The following is a 23969-nucleotide window of genomic DNA, read 5'->3' as shown; positions in this document are numbered from 1 at the left end:
CATGTACCATCTCCCGTGGGGAGATTCCTCACGTAAAAATAAGATTTATTTTTAATATCAACATAGGTCCGATTCTGCTTTGTTTCGTAGCTAGAGGGTGTTGAAGTCTTAATAATATTTCGATTTATTGTACTTTTCTTCCAAGTACTTTTAGTGATTTGAATGAAATTTTGGGGGTAAAAGTTACTATAAGTATAACATATTTCAATGCTAAAAAAGTATAAATAAATTCAACAGGGACGTGCGTATGGATATCACTGGAATATTTTCAAAAAAGAACATGTGCGCCACTGACTTTTTTTCTTTTGATATGAAAATTGTGTAGGCCGTTTAATGCCAATTAAAAGTTATCTCTTGATATTTTGTCGAATTCGGCCTCCTTGATAAGATCACAATTAATAAAATTTAAATAAAAAAATTATATTTTTTACCTAATTTATTATTAAATAGTATTACTATTAGTCGAGCCTACAGCAATTTCAAATAAAAAATAATGGTATTTAAAATAATTTCAAAAAACCTAATTTTAATAAGTTTTAACATTCTATAACTCTAAAACTATGCATTTACATACCCATGTTTATAGGAACTTTTTTTCATATTTTTTGATGAAGAATCAATGAGTACTTATTTAGAACTTACGCAAGTTAATGATATTAAAAAATGTTATAGACTTGGATCAAGGCAAATTAATAAAATTGCGTTTATCTCATCAAGGAGGCCGAAATCGACAAAATATCAAGAGACAACTCTTAATCGGCATTAAACTGCTTACACTATTTCGCTAACAAAAGGAAAAAAAGTCATTGTCGTACATGCTTTTTTTAGCGAGGATAAAAATAGGAAGAAAAATATTCCAGTGATAACCCATATGCACGTCCCTGGTGAATATATCGACACTTTTTTAGCTTTAAAACATGTCGCCTATATAGTAACTTTAAGCCTCAAATTTTCATTCGAAACGCTAAAAGTACTTGGAAGAAAATTATAATAATTTGAAAAAATATTAAGACTTTAACACCCTGTAGCTACAAAACAAAGCAAAATCGGACCTATATTGATATGAAAAATAGATCTTATTTTTACGTGAGGTATCTCCCCAAGAGAGATGGCACATGTTTTTTGAAACACCCTGTAGATTGGCACTCTCAATTAGAACATGTTCAAAAAATTTTTAGAATAGTGGCACAGACTAATTTAGATTATTTTTTATTAATTATTTTTGTATAAGTTGTATTCTTTTTGTTCGGTTTTTTATTTTTATATCTGGTTTTGTATTGTTAAAGTTTTATATCTAAGTTATTTTTTGTTATCAAAGATATTAATTATAAGTACTTTTTTATTTCGTGATCATTTTTTTTTCTTTATTGGACCCCCCCCCCCAAAGCAAAAACGTAAATACGCCACTGTCCATAAATACCCCATACTAACTTTAACTCTCCTGTTAATTTCTGGTGGTAGAGATCCCGAGCTGTGTATAAGTTGTCCAAATATACATATTCTTCTACTATTTCCAGTGTAGTATTATTAATTAGAAGTCTTTTCCCTCTACTAGTTCGTTGTACACATTACTTTAGTTTTTGATAAATTCATTTTGAGACCTAGTTTATTGCTGGCTGTATTTAGTTCGGTAATTTGTGGTTGTTGTTCTTCAGGCTAGATATCTACTAATATATTTAAACCCCTAATTTATATATAGTTTAAAAATAGTAGCTGTTGCTACTATTATAGCTTGCTTCGATTTTGTTAAAATAAAATTTAAAAAAAGTTATCTGTATGTTTTAAATAGCGCCTTTGATGTTCCGAAGTCAAAGTAAGGAAAACAGCTAAACAGCACAAAAAGAACGAAGAGATTCACCTAAAATATCCGAGACAGGTTTTCCTTCTGTCGTCTTTGGGTCGGTCGTCGCTGAACCTGCTCGTACACTCATTATCGGTGGCAAATTAACAAAAGTACACTGACTTCTCTACGACTTTGTGTTTGTTCCTCTATCGCATTTCATGTTTTTGTTAAACCTTTTTGACCAAACAATATTCCTGAGTACAGGGTGAGTCAACGATAGAGTAAAGTCCATTATCTCATTTGTTTCAAGGTTTACAAAAAAAATTTTAATATAAAAGTTATAGGAATGGTTAAGATACACATATTAAAATTATTATAAAGTATACAAGGTGCTTCAAAAAAGTGTGGCGGCTATATATGCATATGTTTTTTAAATGCAACACCCTATTTTTTATTTTATTTTTAGATTCTGCACAAAATTCCATAACTTTTTATATTAATATTATGTACCTAAAATTAATAGTTTTTGTAATATTTCAATTTATTTAGACAAATGTTAAAATGCAGTGTGGTAAAAAATTGTCAGTGGTGCCATTGTTTCTGAAGTTGGAGTACCAAAAATTGGTAGGAGAGTTTTATAGAGATGAAAAAAAAAGATATATGTAAAGATATTTTAGTTAAATGATACAGGGTGTTCAAAATATATTTATTAATTTCAACTACTTAAAATTAAAAAATCTCAAATTTTTTAAATGGGACACCCTATATATTATCATTTTTTCTGATAGATTTGACAAAACTCTTCAATTTTTATTAGTATGTCATATCCCTATTTTTAATAGTTTGCGATTTATTCCCATTTTTTCTATTTTTACCCATATTTTTAATACAATTACTTTATAAAATCATAGTTGCCATGACAAAACAAAACTATTTATTACTTACCTTTAACAAATAGCTTCATAATTAGTTACAATTGCTGGTATTAGTTAAAATTAATTAACTTTACTCAAATAAACTAAATCGCAGTAGTGAATTTCTTGGTGTATTTCTATATTATGAAAGATGACACTTGGGATTTTTCGTCGGGGCGAATAGTCACAGATTAGGGTAATACTAGATTACCTAATTGCTGAAGACTACTGATATATGAATTTTCTTCGACATACAGTAAAGTTTTTTCTCGTAGTAATTCTGGTTTATAATTCATTTGGTAAAGCCAATATTACTACTGTCGCGAAACCGTCCCACACTGAAGATGTTTTCTAGATAATATATATCTATATCCTTATAATAGTTAGCAAAGTACTATATAATATATAGTACTGAACCAAAAAATGTGGTTTTCTAAGCTTGTCCGTGTATATCAATCACATTGACTAATTCATTTCAAGAAAATCTGTAACTATTATCTCTACCATTTATACTTATTACAACAAATTAAACTAAAATTCAAATTTTGCTCTTAACTTGCTTAACAGACATGAAATTGTGATAATTATTACTTTTGTATGGTAACTATGATGTTATAGCGCAATTGTATTAAAAATATGGGTAAAAATAGAAAAAATTGGAATAAATCGCAAACTAATAAAAATAGGTATATGACATTCTTAATAAAAGTTGAAGAGTTTGGTAAAATCTATCAGAAAAAATGATAATATATAGGATGTACCATTTAAAAAATTTGAAATTCCTTAATTTTAAGTAGTTCAAATTCCTAAATATATTTTGAACACCCTGTAACATCTAACTAAAATATCTTTACATAGGTCTTTTTCTATATCTCTATAAAATTCTCCTACCAAATTTTAGTTGTCCAACTTCAGAATCAATGCTATCATTGACAATTTTTTAACCCACTGCAATCTAACATTTGTTTAAACAAATTTAAATATAACAAAAACTATTAATTTTAATTTTAGGTATATAACATTATATATAAAAAAGTTATGGAATTTTACGCAGAATCAAAAAATAAAATAAAAAATAGGGTGTTGCATTTAAAAAAACATATGTTATACTCGCCACACTTTTTTGAAGCACCCTGTATACTGTATAATAATTTTAAAATGTGTATCTTAACCATCTCTATAACTTTTATATTTAATATTTTTTTTGTAAACATCGAAACAAATGAGATAATGGACTTTACTCTATCGTTAACTCACCCTGTACAACTACCTCGATTAAGACTTTGACCAATTAATGTACAATTGACATTAAAAAATAATTAAAACTATTACATTGGAAGTTCCTAGAGATTTGACCTAACCTAACCTAACCGAACTACGAGGCATGTTTTTTAAGTAAGTACCGTTTTGCGATTCCGCCGCCGCAGCGCTACGGTCGGCGTTCCGCGCATGCGCTGGTTACCTACATCTCTTGTCTATGCACAGACGCCAGTACAGTCTGATTCTTCATTGTATACGTTGTTTATTGAGTGTTTAAGATGCCTCCGACAATCGTGAGCCCCGCCGATTGTGAAGTACGGGCTGTCATACGATTTCTTAGTGCTAAAGGCGTATAACCGATCGATATTCATCGTGAGATCTGTGAAGTTTACGGACAAAACATTATGAGTGATGGAATGGTAAGGAAATGGGTGAGAGCATTTAAAGATGGCCGCACAAATGTGCATGATGAAGAACGGAGTGGGCGTCCTTCGGTCGTTAATGAAGATTTGGTGCAGAAAGTGGACGAAAAGGTGAAAGAAAACAGACGCTTTACAATTTCATCATTGTGCGACTACCTTCTTCAATGTTCTCGTAGTGTTTTGTATCGCATTGTGACCAAGAACTTGAATTACCGGAAATTGTGTTCACGTTGGGTTCCGAAAATGTTGACGGATTTGCACAAAACCCAACGTTGACTTTCCTTGAGCAGTACCACAATGAAGGTGAAGATTTTTTAGACAAAATTGTTACTGGTGACGAAACTTGGGTGGCCTACGTCACACCAGAATCGAAACAACAGTCCATGGAATGGCGACATTCATCATCACCCAAAACAGTGAAGTTTAAGCAAACAATTTCTGCCCGGAAAATCATGTGCACAGTTTTTTGGGACAGAAAAGGAGTATTGCTAGTGGAGTTTCTGCCTCGTAATAAGTACAACCTCGTAATGCAGCATCTTATTGTGAGACATTGAACAATCTGCGCCGTGCAATCCAAAACAAAAGACGTGGCAAGTTGAGTAAGGGTATTGTTTTGCTGCATGACAATGCCCGTCCACATGTGGCTAATCGGACCAAAGATCTCATCAAATCTTTAAATGGGAAACTCTAGATCATCCTCCATACAGCCCTGATCTGGCGCCCAGTGACTACCATTTATTCCTGCACTTGAAGAAACAACTGGGCGGTCAGCGTCTTCAAGACGATAACGAAGTCAAAACAGTTGTGATACAGTGGTTAACCAGTCAGGCGGCAGAATTTTATGAGGAGGGTATTGAAAAACTGGTGCCACTTTATGACAAGTGCCTCAATATTCACGGAAATTATGTAGAAAAGTAGATTAAGATACAGGCTTTCATGTAAAAATAAAATTATTGCGATATCTTTGCACGTTTTTTTTTAATTCCAAAACGGTACTTACTTAAAAAACATGCCTCGTACAATCTAGATTGAAACTTTTTTGTTCATCGATATTTCACAGTAACATCGCTCGATTAAAAAATATTTTGAATACATTCAATGCATACGACAGCAATTTTCTTATTTCAAATAGACACTCCCGTTTTCTTATATGTATATTTAAACATTCTGTAAAATTATACACTGAATTATGAATATCTAGTCAGGAAATAGGTTCTCTCTGTTAAAACAGACCAATTTCGACCACCCTGTACACTCGATGCAAAAAAAACTAAACGGAAAAATATTTGGGCAAGTTTAAAATGTTGAATTTTTGAAGTGAAACTTCTTTTCACGCGTTGGGAGTAAAAAGTCAAGGCCATAAAACACACGAAAATGGGACACCCTGTATATCTCCAACAAATTTTTATCCTAATGAGTATGAATTTCGCAATTGTCCATTCTCTCATACCAGACATCATACGACTGTTTACGCTAGGCTAATAACTGTTTAAATTTAAGAGCTAACAGGAAAATGTTTTTTTAGTAGATACATTTATGTAGATCCCTTTAATTTAAGCTTTGAATAATAAACAAGAAAGTGAGCCTTCCAATTAATACATTAAATCGGATAAAACAAAATTAACATATTCAAGACGACTGCGAAACAGTTAAGCCGTTAATGTTTTAATCTGATTAAAACCAACTGCACTGTATCACGAGCTAAATTAATGACAATCATGGTCCTTAACTTATAATAAGTTACTCGTCATCTGAAATACAGTTAATTTAAATTTAAAAGTTATACAGGGTGCTACAAATTCGAGGTATACGAGATACGAGCATGGATATCTGGGTATTGGGGCAAAGTTGCGCTTTGGGATGTTCATCAAAATGCCGTTAAAAAAGTTTTAAAAATTTCAAGTATTGCTGAGTTTTTTGGAAAAAACGAATTTTTTGGAAAATAAATTTAAACTTGCTCTTTTTGTCAGAATTTAATATTCTACATTATTATTTATCTGCATAATTAAAAGACTTGTGCAAAGGTAAATTAACATGTTATATTAATATTAGTAATTACAATTGAAATAGAGAAAATAAACAAAGAACAAAACTAAAAAACGTATTTTTGGAGTTTTCTAAAAAAAATCATCAAAGATGTTCAAACTGAGTACCTCCTTGTCGAATACACAATAAACATATTTTGCGCACAGAGTTACCACGATTTACTAGACGAACTGGTTTAATAAGTCCAGAAGTTTGCCTAGTAACCTTCTGCAATTCTTGTCTCGTCCCAATGGCCCTTCTCTTATACATATATAAGGTCTTTTAATTGCCCCCATAAAAAAGTCGAAAGGAGTTAAATCACAGGACCAAGATATGGAGCCCTTTGTTCCAATCCAATTCTCTCTAAATTTCCCATTTAATAGATCAGTTGTAACCCTGGCGTTTTAATTGTAAATGGCAATACTAATAGAGAATGTTGATTTACCTTTTCAGAAGCCTTTAATTATGCAGATAAATAATAATATAGAATATTAAATTGTGATAAAAAATAATTAGGTAACTAGGTCAACACAAAATCAATGCCCGCTTCGATACAAATATAAAAAAACCTAATATTTTTCTCATTCTTAGAAATAAATACACATAGCTTTATATCGTTGGAAAGGGTTAAACGCCAGCATATTTTAAGTTCATAACCAACTATGATTTCCATTTAAAAAATTCTATTTTTTATTATTTCTGACAAAAAGAGCAAGTATAGAAAAAAACGCTAGAAAAAGACTACGCCAATGGATTGTGCTTAAAAAAGTGCCTTAAGAAAGTTTTTACAGAATTTTATTATTCCCCGAAATACAAAAGTTATGGGCAATTTTACAAATGGAAAAAAGTTCAAAAAGACCCCATATCTCAGTTGACAGTGAAATTATTAACAGGCGGTTTACGTCATTAAACGTTTCTCAGAAATCGAGCCCATGACATCTATGTCGGTTTTGCTCTACCTAGTCAGGAAATAGGTTTTCTCTGTTAAAACAGACCAATTTCGACCACCCTGTACAACCATTAGAGAATTTAAAATTGCAAAGAAACACGTCTATTTATGAAAATAACATAATAATTTATGTTCCAGATAATCAAGCCCACCAACTATTCTGCTCCAATTTCATCTCACCATTGCCACTACAATGAGCGAGAAAGCTAAATGGTACGACCGGGTTTTCGGCAAGAAACTGATAAAGTGCGACTCCACCAACAACTCCAATGACTTCCAGTCCGTCGGGACTACCGAAATTCTGCAGAGCGTCCAAATCACAGGCATCTACTTCAGTTTCGCCAACATTAACACTCAGAGTGACGATTTCTTGAAAAAACTACACGACCTCTACGACAAACTAAACGGCAGCTGTTCTAACGGCGAAATGGACAGAAAGCTCGAAGTGGTACAAGTGGTTATGTGGGCGCACAATGACAACTATGGAGATTTTGAAGTTAGCCATCGTGACAGCTTGATGGGATTGCCATGGTTTGCGATGCCGTTCAGTGAAACTAGTTTAAAGGTAAGATTTTTAAATTATTATTTATCATTATGTTCATCAACAAACATGTGTTGACTCAATGTCAAAATAGGCAGGATGCCAAAACCTTTTGCCATCTCTCGTGGAAAGATTCATCACGTAAAATAGTATCTCCAAAAAAATCCTTTATGGGTATTTCGCCACTGCACTGCAACAAAATCTACAAAATAAAATAGTTATTTTTTGTAAACACTTCTGGCGTTAAACCTAAACACACACTGTTTGTCAGAAGTTATGTTTACAGTTATACAAATTTGCCTAACAAGGAAAAAAATGCTTAACGTTTCCGAAAGTTTATCTCTTTCCGTCGTCGGAAGCAAAAAAAAATTGGCGCCGGGAGGCACGTATAGCCGCCCATACTAAAATATGTATAATAAAAAGATAAAAATAAATATATAATAAAGAGTTGGTAGGCAGTTCTTTTAGTTTCAAAGTAAAGGAATTTTTCCAATTTTTTTTATCTCAAAAACTGCGACTTTGACTGATTTTGATGTTATTACAAATTTTGTTGCAAATATTATTCCTAATCTTAAATTGAAAACCGCCGATTTTACCCCCTTACCAACCCCCCACCCCCACCAAAAACTAATGGCCAGATTCTCGGGTGCCACAGTACTTTTGTGCCAAATTTGGTTAAAATCGGTTGAGCGGTTTTTGAGTTATCGTGTTACAGACAGACAGACAGACAGACACCATGAAAATATTTTATTTTTATTTTTTTTTTAGGTCATTTATGACCCAAATAACTCATTTTGAGTGAAATTAAAAAAACTTTTTTTGCCGATCTTAATAGCCCACCTATTGGTATGGTCGGCTAAAAATACAAAGAATAATGAAAAAAACTATTTAAAATATTTAAATTCAACTATTCGAGAACACTTTGCTTTTTTAAAACAGATACCTCTACAAGAAACCGTTGACGTTCTGTTAAAATGACATTATACCAAGTTGTTTATTTTATTTTGTAGATTTTCTTGCAATGCAGTGGCGAAATACCCATAAAGGATTTTTTTTGGAGAGATGAATCCGCCACATAGGTATAGACATTTTTTTGTAAAATAGTATATTGTTCTAATAAAAAAAAAGTGTGTTTAGGGTCATGTAAATGATTACTCGATTGTTGCCATACTAATACTAATTTATTCTACCTTTGTATAATATAAATTCATATTGTTCGATGGATTATTGCAATGGTTGTAAAATATTAAAACTAAGTTACCTACCTTAATAATAAGTATTGTTAATAGCAGAGTTTACGGAATAAGCATTTGTTTTGGTTGCACCACATTGTTTTATTAGGAGTAAAAATGACACTTTTTGTGGCGAGGCTGTACGTTTGACATTACCAATGTCACAAATAATTTTTTAAACAATTTCAAACGTTACAAATTATCTAAAATAAAATAAAATTAATACCTTGTAAGTAATTATATATCGGGAAACTATGATTACTGGCTCGTTGAATTTGACACTTTGTCTCAGTCATAGGTCTCAGTTTAATAATATATTTTCGTACTTTTTTGCTTAGGCGTAAAAATGCTTCACTGTTATGCCTAGGCGTTAAAATGACGTTTTTATATTGTCAATCAAGCCTTTTCTGACGTTTGAAAAAACAAGATTTATTTTTTATATAATTTTACACAATATTGCTAACAAGTGAGAAAAGTCAGTGCCACACATGATTTTTTAGAAAAAAATATTTTAGTGATAACCCATATGCACGTTCCTGGTTAATATGTCGACACTTTACTTTTTTAGCGTTAAAATATGTCGTACTTATAGTAACATTTATCCTTATCATGCCCTCTTCTCGTTTTGGCGATTTTTCTTGGTATGTAGATTTCCTAGTATGCGGGTGCGTCTCCAAAAGTAACTCACCCCTATAACTTTTTTGTTCTCTTCAGATAAAAAAGCGATATTTGGTATGTCAGCATAAGACATAAATTAGGATTGATTGACGTTTTCAATTGTTTTCAGTCACTTCCTGTTTCACCGGAAATGACTACAACTTTTGATTTTTAATTGACACTCTCGGTATTTTTTTATTTTATTCGATAGAAAATGACATTCTGAATAGAATGACATAATAATTTATATGTCAACCTTTGACGTTCCCGTTTAAAATATAATTAATTTAGTATTAAAATTAGTTAATAATTTAATTAGTTAATAAATTTCAATCGAGAGTGCCATGGCTGTATTAAAAATTAAAAACACTAATTTTTAATCAAGGAGCCGTAGAAAAATAAATTCGATAGTCTAATGTTTTTGTGTCTTATCCTGGGGCGTTAAAAGATGCCCAAATCGTATTTTAATCATATCTCAATTTTTTCAAACGGAAGGAGGGTGGCTCATTAGCATATTTGGAAAAAGCATTTTTTTACGAATAATTTGATATCATACATTTGGTATTTCGAGTCAAAATGTCGTTATGAACCATTTTAATTAAACCATATGCGAAAATGTCAAAAGTTGACATGTCAAAGTCATTCTATTCAGAGTGTCATTTTCTATCGAATAAAGTAAAAAATTATCGAGGGTGCCATTTAAAAATCAAAAGTTGTAGTCATTTCAGGTGAAACAGGAAGTGACCGAAAACAATTGGATGCGTCAATCAATCCTAATTTATGTCATATACTAACATACCAAATCTCGTTTTTTTATCTGAAAAAAATAAAAAAGTCATAGTGGTGCATTTTTGAAATGCACCCGGTATAGTAATTGAACTCCAGTTGCTGTTGTGTTGAAAACGACAGAATTTCTGTTATTTGGCGGTTTCATCCGTTGGGTATAAATTGGCCTTAAAGCAATTAATAGAAATATTACAAATATAATAATTGTTTTGATAAATTAAGATAAATTATGTAAAATAAATTCACAAAGAGGGAATAGTGGAACGTCATAATACTTGCAAAAATGGTAGAGAATTATACAAAAATCAAAACCTATAAAGATTTTTTTAAAAATTTGTTAATAAATGTATAAAATATTTTAAATCTGCTTCTTCATAATTTCTAACTAAATGCAAATCAAAATTGTCTTTCACAATGATTTTGGTTTCTATAAAATGAATTAGATGTCATCCGTTACTCCATTAATTTGAACTAAGAAAAATTGAATTTATAATCATTAGCTATTTGAAAAGTTAACGTATTTTATGATTAATGGTGTATTTTTCTTATCTTGGTCATAATTTTATATTAATTTTAGGCAGATAAGTTATAATTGCTTTCCAAAATTACCATCTATCATTTCCCTCTACATATATCAATCAAGGGAGACACGATATTGTTACGTTTTTCGTCGGTTCCGTGTGGATAGAAAGTCACAATTTATTTAAACACTATTTATTTAACACTAATTAACAAAAACAATAACGATAAGACTTATAGAACTCTTTACAAACGATTTATAACTGAGAATTTATTTTGAATTTTAACGCGTCAACTGTACTCGTCTATTTATAACTGCCCTCTCTAGGCCACAGCCGCCGGCTTTTATACCTACAGCTAAAGATTACTAGAATAGTCCATAGATCGTTAGGTGCATAGAGAAGGTTTCGATTGTTCTCGTATGTACTACTCCATTCTAGTGGAACTCGATTCTTCGATGAATCATTACGGTGTCTATTCTTTAATGCGATGTTAAGGTCATTCGAGGGCGGGCCATATAGTTAGGTTAGGTCGAGTCCACACCGGTCCGCAACACTGCCCCCTTCTTAGGTACATGCTCGTCCCGAGATGTACACGGTGAATGAAGGTATTTGCAAAGCTGGCCCCTGGTACATTGCGAAGTCTGGTAGAAATAGCAGTCTACAGTTTTCTCTCCTGATCTCAGCTTTGGGTTGTAGCAGCAAACGAGGATCTCGATTCCCGTAAATCTCATTGTTCTCGTATGTACTACTCCATTCTAGTGGAACTCGATTCTTCTCGAATCTTCGATGAATCATTACGGTGTCTATTCTTAAATGCGATGTTAAGGTCATCCGAGGGCGGACCATATAGTTAGGTTAGGTCGAGTCCACACCGGTCCGCAACAATATATTCAAACCTCTTTACAGCCAACACCGGAAAAAATCTTCCGCTAACTAGAATGAACCAACAAAGGCCTGAAAATAGATGGAGACTATCTTAACCATCAAAGATTCGCCGATAACAGTCTTAAATGCCAATATTCTTAAAGAACTGCAAGTTTGATCGAACTAAATACAGCAAGCCATAAAGTAGGTCTCAAAATAATTTTATCAAAAGCTAAAGTAATGCACAACGAACTAGTGGAAAGAAAATACATTCTAATAAATAACACAACACTGGAAATGGAGTAGAAGAATTTATATATTTGGGACAACTAAAACACGAGCTCAGGATCTCTACTACTAGAAGTCAACAGAAGAATTAAGTTACATGGAGTACATATGGAAGAAACTCAATCATATTCAAATCTAGAATGCTACTTTATCTAAAGAAGAAAACAATCGACCAATGTGTACTACCAGTTATGATGTATGCAAACCTGGACTCTTAAAATGGACATTATAAGGAAACTGCAGGTGGCACAACGCTCAATGGAACGAAATATGCTGGGAATAACAAGAAAGACCGAAAAAGAATAGAGTGAATACGATAAAAGAATCAGGTAATAGATGTCATCTACAAAGTCAAATCCCTCAAGTTGCAATAGGCAGGACACCTGGCAAGAAGGACGGACAACAGATGAACCACAACAATTACAGCCTGGGACATACGAGGAATTAATAATCCTAGAGGAAAACCAAACCTGAGATGGGACCATGATATTAGGAAATTAGCAGGGATAACTTGGGCCCACATAGCTAGAAATACAACGGGCCTATAACAATGGGCTCAATTATTACAAAGAGGGTATGTAAATATGTGAGGGAGGCTACACTATAATTGGAAATGGTTGAATAAGCTGATGATTTATCAACAGTCTTTAAGTATCAATGTTGTAGGCTTTTTGGTGATTTTTTTTATTTTCGGATATTTCTTATCTTATAAATGGTTTTATGAAAAATGCAAAGCGTATTATTCTGGAAAGACACTGTGTCAGATGAAGTTATTGAGAAAGAGTAATTTAAAAATTAAAAATTGTAATAATTTCCGATAAAACAGGAAGGGACCGAAAACAATTCAATACGTCAATCAATTCAGATTTATGTCATATACTAACGTACCAAATATCGTTTTTTTATCTGAAAAAAATAAAAAAAATATAGGGATGAGCTACTTTTGTATAGACAACTTTTATAAGTAACAAAATGTATAGAAGATGAAGAAGTGCAAAATCAATTCAAAATTAGTAGGTGGATAGGTACGATGGGTATTAAGATATTCTTTGGTACGATGTAGACCTATATTGTTATTATTGATTCAAGCATCAGGTCATCAAAAGTAGCAAGCCAACCTTCTGTTTAAATAATCTTGCTTAATCATATCAAAATAACAATAAGAAATCTAAAGCATAAACTTTATCATCTTTAGCAGATTAGTTTATCAGTAATGCTTTTGGCGAGCAGGAGTCTATCTAACGATAAAAAAAATTGAATCTGGAATCGTAAATGACAGAAATCAACAACAAACCGTTGTTCTCCCCCATATATGTTCTCGACGTAAATTATTGCTATAAATCTTATTTTTCTCGATTATGTCTCTTCTCTATATTCGGCTGCTTTTTTATTACATCTCGTTTAATTCCATATACCTTATCGAAAGGGTCCAGAGACGAATTGATGACTCTGTTTGTTCCGATGATGTTCCCCTAAACAAACTCCATTTCCTGTTCAAACTGAGGCTTTTAGATGAGTGGATTTTCAGAGTTTGGCTATTAAAATGCCACGACTGAAAAAGGAAGTTATGTAAATACATTTTTAAAACAGCGGGAGTATGATTTTGTATTTACTAAGAGTGGAGGCCTATTGTAGCTCATTTCTACAAACTCTTTAAAAGAAAAAGAATATTAAAGTTTACCCTCCTCAAGACCCAACCTTTTAACATAGGCTGTTATATTCAAACTAAAAGAATTTCGGACTTCCATTGTCTTTATTTATTTTGCTTACACAACGTTTCGGAAGAATCACTAACCGTTATCAAGTGTGAACTAAATTAAATCCTAAAACTACTGAGCTTATACATATACTAGAGCAGACCCGATTCACCCGTGAATTAGTTTGGTGCAGAGAATCATGAAGTTCCCCACTGAGAATACCAGCACTGAACCGTTTTAGTTAAGTTTTTTAAAGTTTTAGTTACGTTTAGTTTAAGTGGTTGTCATATTGTTGAAATTTCCATACTTGGATTGTTCAAGATTTTCTTATTGTTAGAAATGAGTACGGCCTCTTTAAATTTGCGCTTTTTCCATTGGAGTTCTTTGTGGACAATCCGACCATTTTATGTTGTGGTGCTTGGACCACACAATGATCTGCAATGCCCGACTTCATTGTTTTACCTCTTCACATAAGTTTATTTTATGTTCGTCAAGTGGTACATGTAGAGTCTCTCCAATATACAACTCACCGCACTCACAAGGTACCTGTTTTTCTTGTTTTGCTGATTCTGTTTTTTTTTATTATGACACTTCTCAGAGTAGTCCCATATTTAAAAACAATTTTATACTGCTTAGCTATTCGCCTGATCTTCTCCGATGTTCTTTTCACATATAGAATCATCAAGAGAGGGAGAGAGAGAGAGAGAGAGAGCATCGTCTTCAGACTGGCGCCCCAGTGAAATTCTTTTAGTTTTAATTCTGAATTATTGTCTACCACATTCAAAATAACATAGGCTGGTATGTCCGAGGGTGATATGTCTGGTAGGTCTAGCATGGTTTTGCCAAACACCTCAAATCTGCTCCTGCTCCCAGCGGGGCACGTTTGTGCATATCGTGCTTCATGGTTCCGTCATCTTCCATTCTCTGCAGGTGTGATATTTCAGCCGGCAGTGGCCCCAATTTAAGAGTTTTGGATGGCCCTGCTAGGATTCTCTTGGCATGTTCTATTCTGGGACTGCCTTTCCAGTCCCGAAACGTCGTATCTCCAAACCCATTCACAGAACCTGTATCTTGCGATTTTTTGGAACGGTAAGTGTCGGTTCTGGACCCACGAATGGCGAACCTGCACCTGTTTTGTTTTGGTTTGGGTGTCAGCACGTTCGCGCGCGCGTTTTCCTATAGGCCGACATGTCCCGTTATCCATATTAGCGACACTTTGTTCCTATATCTCCTAATAAATTGAGTAGTTTTCTACAATGAAAAATCGTCATAGACGTTCTTTTAGTTGCCTCAAGCGCTTTCAAAACGGCTTGACTATCCGAAAATATGTTTATTGTTTTCCCGGTGTATTACCGTTCTACCAGCAGATGCACACAAGTTTCAATAGCATATAACTCAGCTTGCAAAATTGTGGTGAGTTTTCCAAGACTGTAGTAGATCTCAGTCTTTGGACAACTACAATAAAATCTAGCACCAGATCATTTTTCGTCCTTGTATCAATACATTTCCAAATATTACAATAAATCGTTTCTCGTCATATATCCCATTCGTCCCTATTCGGAAACAGGACGTTGCAGGTGTGTGTGAGATCTGAGATCATTCCCAGACTTCCGACTTCTTCATCCGACTGTAATTCATCTACTAGTCGGTTTTGTATGAACTTGATTGTTTCTTGGCATTCTCGGTAAGACTCACCTCTCTTTCCAAAAGAATTTGAAGAGAAGGTAAGTCGATTTCCATAGATTTTGACAGTGTGGAATGAAAAACACCAATCACCAACTAAGCGTTGTAATTTCGACAATTCATTCTCTACCGTCGTTTGGTTGGATTTCTGCTACCTAACCTGGAGTACAAATTGTTCAAAATAATATATCTCTTTGGACTGCATATGACTTAGATCTGCTGATGATGCTAACATAGCGAAACACGCGTCCAGGGCAGAAGTAAAATATTTTGGTGTATTGTGGTGAATTAGTGTTTTATTTTGCCGTTGTAACACCAAAAGTTCCAACCCTCAACCTGTATACATTTAGTCTCAAAACATTTTATTCATTCTTAATTTAAATATTCTATTGAAAAGAAAAGCAAATATAATACTACTTTATGTAATAAATCGTTAGAGATATATTTTTACAGCTTTTTTTAAAATAAAATTTTTATCGCAAAAGCCAACTGAAGTGGAAAGTCGTAATCTTTATGCGACGTAATAAAAGAACCCTGAAGTAGGAGAAAATTATTGCTAAGGGGATTCACTATAAAACTTTAGTTTTTTTAAGTGGCGCGTAAGCACTACGTATAATATTTTAGGTCAAGTTTTATAATCTGGTGCTTTATTTCCACGAGAATGGTTGAACAGCGCACACTTTTGCCAAATTAGCTTTTCAGTTTTTCTGCAGTTTTATGTTTTTTCAAATAAACCGAAAAAAAGCTTTGGTGTTTAAAAAACATGTGCCATCTCTCCTGGGGAGATTCTTCTTTTGTAACATAATAAACAACGTCTAAACATTTTAATAGCGTGCCGCATAGTTACTGCCAAAAAGTAGTTTATCAGTCAAACATTTTTATTCTATCCTATAGAAGCGAAATGCGGAAGTACAATTGTAGAATTTTCCACCTGTAAGAAAGGAGAATGGAGAAAACTCGTAAATGTTGCTTCAAATTTTACCTTCTCCCTGGTAAATGGCCATAAGTATAATAAAGCCTAATGTAGCTTTCGTAGCGTTTCCTTGTCCTCTTTTGTTGAAAATCGGAAAATTTCTTAAATGATTTTTAAACGTCTACTGGAAAATTTGTTTTCATACTTTATTGAACAAAGAGACGGATACATTTAAAGCTGTCATTGAATATACACACAACCAAACTTATATGGAATCGCCCTTTATTTGTGACTAAATTTCCTGCAAAGAAAAAAATTTGTATACAACTTTAATATAAGGCTTTTTATTGTAAATAAACATGTTAATAAAGAACAGTTGCGATTTATTTCCTTGTGAATTTTGTGTTCAGTAGTAAAATCACGATTAAACAAAAAACAATTAAAAAAATTAAAATGTCTTATGTTGGATTAACAGATATACAAGACCGCCTTGTGGGCTAAATTGTTAGAAGAAATTCCAATGTTCATCCAGAGCTACAAAGACAACTTCTGGTAGCTAAAGGTGTGAACGTTTCAGTTGAAACCAAAAGAAAAAGGCTTCGTGCTCGAGGGTTGTACAGCAGAAGAGAGTTACGGGTCATCATAATAAAACTGACCGGCTAAATTGGTGCCTTCAACATCAAAACTGGACAACTGAGAATTGGCAAAATGTTCTTTTTTCGGTTGAGACCAGAATTCGCCTAAGATCAGATGACCATCCAATTCGGGTTCTCAGAGCTCCAGGAAGACGAGCATTATCTATGGACGGGCGAGACTCCAAGCTGCCAATTAATTACCAAGATATAAAGGAATACCTGTAAAGTTCTGGGGAGGTATTATGCTGGGGCAAAAACTTCATTGTTACCACTTCAACAAACGACAACAAACGGGTAGGAGATATGTCAATTTAGTGCTAATCGTTAGTCTTTGGAGAGCTGCAATTAGGGATACTTTTAACATCATGCACGATAGTGCACCTCCCCATACCAGCAGAGTGACTAGAGGATGTCTTGAAATGGAAGATGTCATACTTTTGGACTGGCCTGCATGTTCACAAGATCTAAAACCTATCGAACACTTGTAGGACCAGCTCAAAAGAAGGGTTAGAGTTTGTCGAAACAATCCATGAAATCTTACACAGCTTATTGATGCAGCATTAACAGAATGGGACAACATAACCCAAGACAACGTTGATAATTTAGTAAGAAGCATGCCAGCGGGGACAGAAGCTTGCATAAGGGCTAGAGGTGGCCACAAGGATTATTAAAATTATCAACTTTCATTTTGTTTTTGCTTTTTGACCAAAAATTTAAATCTCATTTCATTTCAGAAACCAAAAAAATACCATTGTGTTTATATTTGGAACTGATTATTTTTTTATTGCTGCTTAATTAAGTCATTGGTAAGGACTGAGTTTTATTCATAAACACAAAATGTTTTCATACGTCTCAAAAATTATGAAACATAATAGATAAATTTTCCATATAAGTTTGGTTGTGTGTATATCTAGATATATTTATTGAGAGTAGGAAATAATAGGAATCATAGGATAATAATAGGTTTCACCCTCTTTTCAAATAAAAAGGATGAGAGAGATTAGAAATAATAAATAATCCCTAAAATTCGCTGAGTGGTTGACTGTGACTAATGACTAAATGAATGCGACTGCCCTGACCAATATGACTGATTAGCAACTTAACGGACTATTAATTTGTTCATATTATATCATCAATAACATAATATTTTATAGTTTCATTATAGAAGTTTTCAGGCAACATTAATCACTAAAACGTTTGTCACATCCTAAAGATAGCTTCGTTTTTATTTATAGACAAGACTCAGCAGAAGGTATAGGATAAAATCCGGAGTGCCCACTTTGGTACTATTAGACAAAGACGGGGCAACCATAAGTGTATCTGCTCAAGAAAAACTACTGGAGGATCCAAATGGTATCAATTTTCCTTGGAGGCCGAGACCAGTGGATGAGGTACATAAGACAATTAGGCATAGATAAATGAAATAAGTTTAGATTGGAAAGTGCCCATAAGGACAATGTTTGGCGCTATTCTTGCAACGGTCGCGACCCGAAGCTTTTGAAAATTTCGGAGCGGTCCGGCCTTTTCCGGAATTATGTCGCCAAATATTATTTATTCAAATTTATAATTATTTTCTTTTAATTTTATAAATAAAATACAGTATGTTGCATACAATAAAATTTATTTTATATAAAGACATGTATGTGAAATACCTATGAAACATTGAAAACCGACGTTATGCCACGATCCACGATGGGTTTTTCAGTTCACAACACATTTTTCTTAGTTTTTAATGCCACCTTTTCACAATGATCACGGGTTTGAGTAAGTAAAATTTGAATTAAACTCACAAGATAGTAATAATTACTTTGAGAATGGACGCTTTTAACACTTTTCGGTATTATTTCAATGAGGGCGGTTGAAATTTTGAAAGATTTTATAATTTTTGAAGATTCTGACTTTGACATAAGTTCTGTTATTGTTTGTGGTTGTTCTTAGCAACCGCTATAGCAGCGCCAGATCGCGTACAACGGTCGCGACCCAAAATAATTATATACTTTGACGGGCTTTCCAATCTAAATTTATTTCCTTTATCTATGCAATTAGGTTAGGTTAGGTTGTTCACTCGGAGGCACTACATAGAACAGTTAGTATAAAATGAAATATAATTAACCTGCCAGTCGTAAAAAGGAAAAAATTAACACTGACTACCATGAGCTGTATCAAATTCAATACAAGTTTAAAGGTGCAATGTAATCAAAATTTTATGTTCAAAAGATTTCTTTGTATCTTTGTATGTTGATAGACAAATAATTCTTATGGGAAATTACAATAAATTTATGTAAATATATTAAGATCAAAGCCTTCATGATCATAAAACTTTTTGGACGTATCGTATGCACAAGAATAAATACATATCTATAAATTTTAAAGAGTGTGTCTGAAAATTAATGTATTTTTTAAACAGACTACAATTTATTCTTGTCATATTATTTATACATTTTCTAGGTTCTTAAGGATGTTGTTCTTCAACCAGGAGGCACGTATTTCCAGGAACATCCAAAAGGCATTCAAAAAGATTTGCAATACAGAGATTTGTCAGAGGGAGTTAGAGGATTTTACTTTTCAGCCAACTGGGTAAATTAAGTTAATACTTGCGTATTTTTTTATTGTTAATTCAGCAATACATATCTAATATCTACATATTCTAAAATCACGTAAATTTAAAATTAGACCACACTGTATACAGATTAAACGAACATTTTTTTTGTTTTATAGTGCCCACCTTGTAGAGCTTTTACACCACAACTCGCAGAAGTCTATAAACTCATAAGGAAAAAGGAACCCAACTTTGAAGTAATATTTGTCTCAAGCGACAGGTACGTAAGTAAAATACATATAGATCATACCAAATGAACTTTTAGTCACGTTATTTACATCTACAAAACTCACTTTCTTAACAGCACTCAAGGGACATAAAGGTCTATTACTATCGCTTTCCCGTTCAAAATATTCTAATTAAGTTGCGAAGAGTTTTTTACGGCTATTAAGTTATCTTGTACCCTTCGCACTAAAAGAGATTCTAAAAAAAATAATGTTCGACTGCAAGATCTGCTATTAAACATTTTTTAAGCTTAAAGTTCCACAACACAATTATTTTAAACCAAAAACTCGTAATACAAAACTAAAGTGTCAGAACTTGACATTTTTTATAGCACAGCTACCACCTGAATCTCCAGCGGGAAATTTAAATTCCGGTTAGTCATCCTGGCACCAAATATGTTCATGGTTGGCAACAATGACTTTAAAAATCGCGCCCTCGATTACGTAACTATAAGTTTAATTGGTATCGTTTATATATAATTATCAATTGAGGTATATCGGTAGATATAGTCTATTCATCGACTAAATATATGACAGTAGTTTTAGGTAACTGAATTTTAATAATACAAACGTTCATCGTATTTCTGTTTTTTTAAGTGTCGTTTATCGGAATCATGTTTGCTCTCTCTGGCCAATCTGTAGATAGATATTATATATTAACACAAAACCAGTTGTTGACACAAGATATTCAGCGTATTAAAAATCGGAAACACGTATTTTTAAGTATATCCGTTTTGTTACTTAATATACAGGGTGGCGCACCTCATTCGCCTCGGTTGATTACACGAAAACGGATAGATGTAGAAACAAATTATTTTATGGGTATATGTAGAGAGGCAATGTACATAATTTAAAATTATTTTCAAATGTACAGGGTGTGTAAGAACTAAGATCCATACCAAAGTTATATTTTTTTCTTACGGAACACCCAGTATTATATTTCTTTTTTGGATTCTTTTGATAAGGCTTTTATTATAAAGGTTTAATATGTTTAAATGCTTTAGGTTTTGAGATATTTAAAGATATTTAAATATGCATGCTATGATAAAAAAGTTTGTCAACACCCTATACATTACTTTTCAGATTTAACTCGTGTGCTGACTTTGAAGCCAAAGAAATAAACTTTACTAAAAAAATTGATTTCTTCCTTAAATATATACAGGGGTATCAAAAATTGTCGGTCTATTTTAAATATTTATTTTACATAAAAACTTCCTTATATCAAATGCAACACTATATATTTTTTAAAATAAGTCGAAGCAGATTTAAATGCTCCTTCAAACTATATTAGGGTTTCCTATACCTATCTCTCTCAGATTTTGAATAAAAAGTGACAGTTAGTAGCTATTTTCAAAATCGGCATTAGTTTATGGCCTTTATTTAAATTTATAACAGTTTTCTTTTATTTAATTTACCTACAATAGTTTAATAAGTAAGTATTTATTATTTTATCAAGAAAAATAGACAAGTAGTTCTTTGATTTATATTACAATGACTTGTAGATATATTGGATTTTCTATAAAAGGACCAATTACGGCAAATTCATTTTCTTCACTTCCAAAGACAGATTTCTGCTTAATAGGTTTTTCATATACCACACTATCAGCTCTGCGAAATAGGAAAAGTAGTTTTTTAAAGACGCTTGTCAAGAAAATTCCTATTATCTATCTATATTCCTATCTATCTATCTTTGAGCATAAACCCTTCAGGCCAAGAAGCAAATAAAATTACTATATAGTAACATATCTATTCCTTCCCCCATCAGATACAGCTTCATTTTTCCTAATAAAATAAAATATACTTACTTATTAAAATTATTGTATGTAAATTAAATGATAATAACCTGTTTTTCGATTTTGAAAATAGCTACTAAGTGTCACTAGAAAATTGCCATGGCGACACCAGCCATCTTGATTACAATTTTAGTGAAAAATCGCGTTTTATTCAAAATCTGAGCCAGATAGGTATAGGAAACCCTAATAGAGTTTGAATGAGCATTTAAATCTGCTTCGACTTATTTACAAAATACATAGTGTTGCATTTGAAATAACGAAGTTTTTATGTAAAATAAATATTTAAAATAGACCAGCACTTTTTGATACCCCTGTATATATTTAAGGAAGCAATCAAATTTTTTAGTAAAGTTTATTTCTCCGGCTTGAGGGTTAGCACAAAAATTAATTCTGAAAAGTAATGTACAAGGTATTTTGTACATTAGTGTTTTGTGTGACAAACTTTTTTATTATAGCATGCATATTTAAATATCTTTAAATATCTCAAAAACCAAAGATTTTAAACATAATAAACTCTTATAATAAATGAATTATTTTATATCCAAGAGTCCAAAAATGAAATAAAATACCGGGTGTTCTATAAGAAAAAATATAACTTTGGTATAGATCTTAGTTCTGATACACCCTGTACATTTCAAAATAATTTTAAATTATGCGCATTGCCTTCCCACATATACTCATAAAATATTTTGTTTCTACATCTTTCCGTTTTCGTATAATCAACCAAGGCGAATGAGGTGCGCCACCCTGTATTTCGGTATTTATAGAATAAAAGTATTAAAGTACGATATCGCTTATCGTGTTCCTATAACTTTAAAAAAGATAAATTAGAAAGCAGAACTACCTATTAGTGACAAGTTCTAAGAAATTAATATTATAACAATAATAGCTCCTGTATATAGCGTTTAACGCCTTGGGAGTAGCAAGGTACAGGTTTCCATACTAGAGCAGTTCGGTATACAAGGAAGGTAATGTGGCTAGCACTACGCTTCAACCGCCTATTATTACCTCAGGATTGTGATTCCCAAGTACTCATTTAAGGCTGAGTCGACCTAGGTACCCAAACTATTATTATTTAATAAAAATTGTGTGGTGGGTGTGGGATTCGAACCAACTACCTTAAGATTGGTAGACGAGAGTCTGTACCTCTACGCCACCTGGCACCTTTAGAAATTAATATTTTAGAAAGTAAAAAAAAAGAAATTAATATTACTTTCTAAAATGATTACCTACATTTTACATACTAAATTAGTTCAAATAAAAATTGTTTTAATATATTTGTAACCTAAAAATGTATTTCTATGCATAATCGTACTGATGTATGACTCTCAGTTAGACTTCTTATACAAAGTACCGTGTGATCGAAAAAAACGGCGCCAAATGCGACTGGAGAATGACAATCGATAATAGTTTTTGCTAGGTTAATCTCTAGTCGTCATTTACTAAAAATTGACATAAAACTTACCAAAAATTAACACTAATTAATATCTATTAATATCTAATTTTTATCTATTATTAGATATTAAATAGCAAAAAAAATATTATTTTAATTTTTGCAACAGAAATCTTATTACTACTTTAGCCTTTTTATTATTACTACTTTTTATAAAAAATTTAATATTATTACTCTGCATAATTCTGGTATAGTATGATTCTCACTTAGTCTACTTTATACGAAGTATCATTACCAAAATGAAAATATATAACTCTAACTATAATATTATTTGTGTGCTACTGAGATATTTCACTAGATTTAAAACAAATAGAATAATATGGAAGTGCAGAAAAGCAATATCGATACATCGTTGATAAAACACATTTCTATCTGGTGCTTTGTTGAATCACTCCATATTATATGTTCAATGATATAAACGCTTTACAATTTAATATATTCAACCAGTAAATAACAGCTATGCAAACCTAACTTATTGATTGTCAAATCCGCTATGACTACAATATCTTTTGCTAATAATAAAAATATTGATTTCACAATATTATTTCCCCAATAAATACAACTGTTTAATAAAAACCGAAGATTATGCTTTTATTTTTGTTGTGATTAAAAGTGCAGGTACTCTGTCAAGATTGTTTAGAGAAAGGGAGGATTACTCTCTCATCCCTTTATTCCGTAGGGATTTCCCATGACGAAAGTATCGTGACGTTATGAAAACGCGACCTTTTCA

General features: G+C 32.5%; 1 protein-coding gene across 1 annotated transcript in view; it reads left to right on the top strand.

Moving 5' to 3' along the window:
* Positions 1-23969, top strand: part of LOC115875947 (nucleoredoxin-like) — a 64858-nt gene that overhangs the window by 8123 nt on the left and 32766 nt on the right. The window contains exons 2-5 of the mRNA XM_030891553.1: positions 7492-7918; positions 18406-18561; positions 19619-19747; positions 19889-19989. Of these exons, the coding sequence (XP_030747413.1) occupies positions 7547-7918; positions 18406-18561; positions 19619-19747; positions 19889-19989 (758 nt within the window). The 5' untranslated portion in view covers positions 7492-7546. The remainder of the gene's footprint in view (positions 1-7491; positions 7919-18405; positions 18562-19618; positions 19748-19888; positions 19990-23969) is intronic.

The sequence above is a fragment of the Sitophilus oryzae genome, unplaced genomic scaffold (assembly GCF_002938485.1).
Source record: "Sitophilus oryzae breed Bouriz unplaced genomic scaffold, Soryzae_2.0 scaffold_1396_pilon_pilon, whole genome shotgun sequence".
Taxonomy (NCBI): domain Eukaryota; kingdom Metazoa; phylum Arthropoda; class Insecta; order Coleoptera; family Curculionidae; genus Sitophilus; species Sitophilus oryzae.
This window is presented reverse-complemented; position numbering and strand designations above follow the sequence as displayed.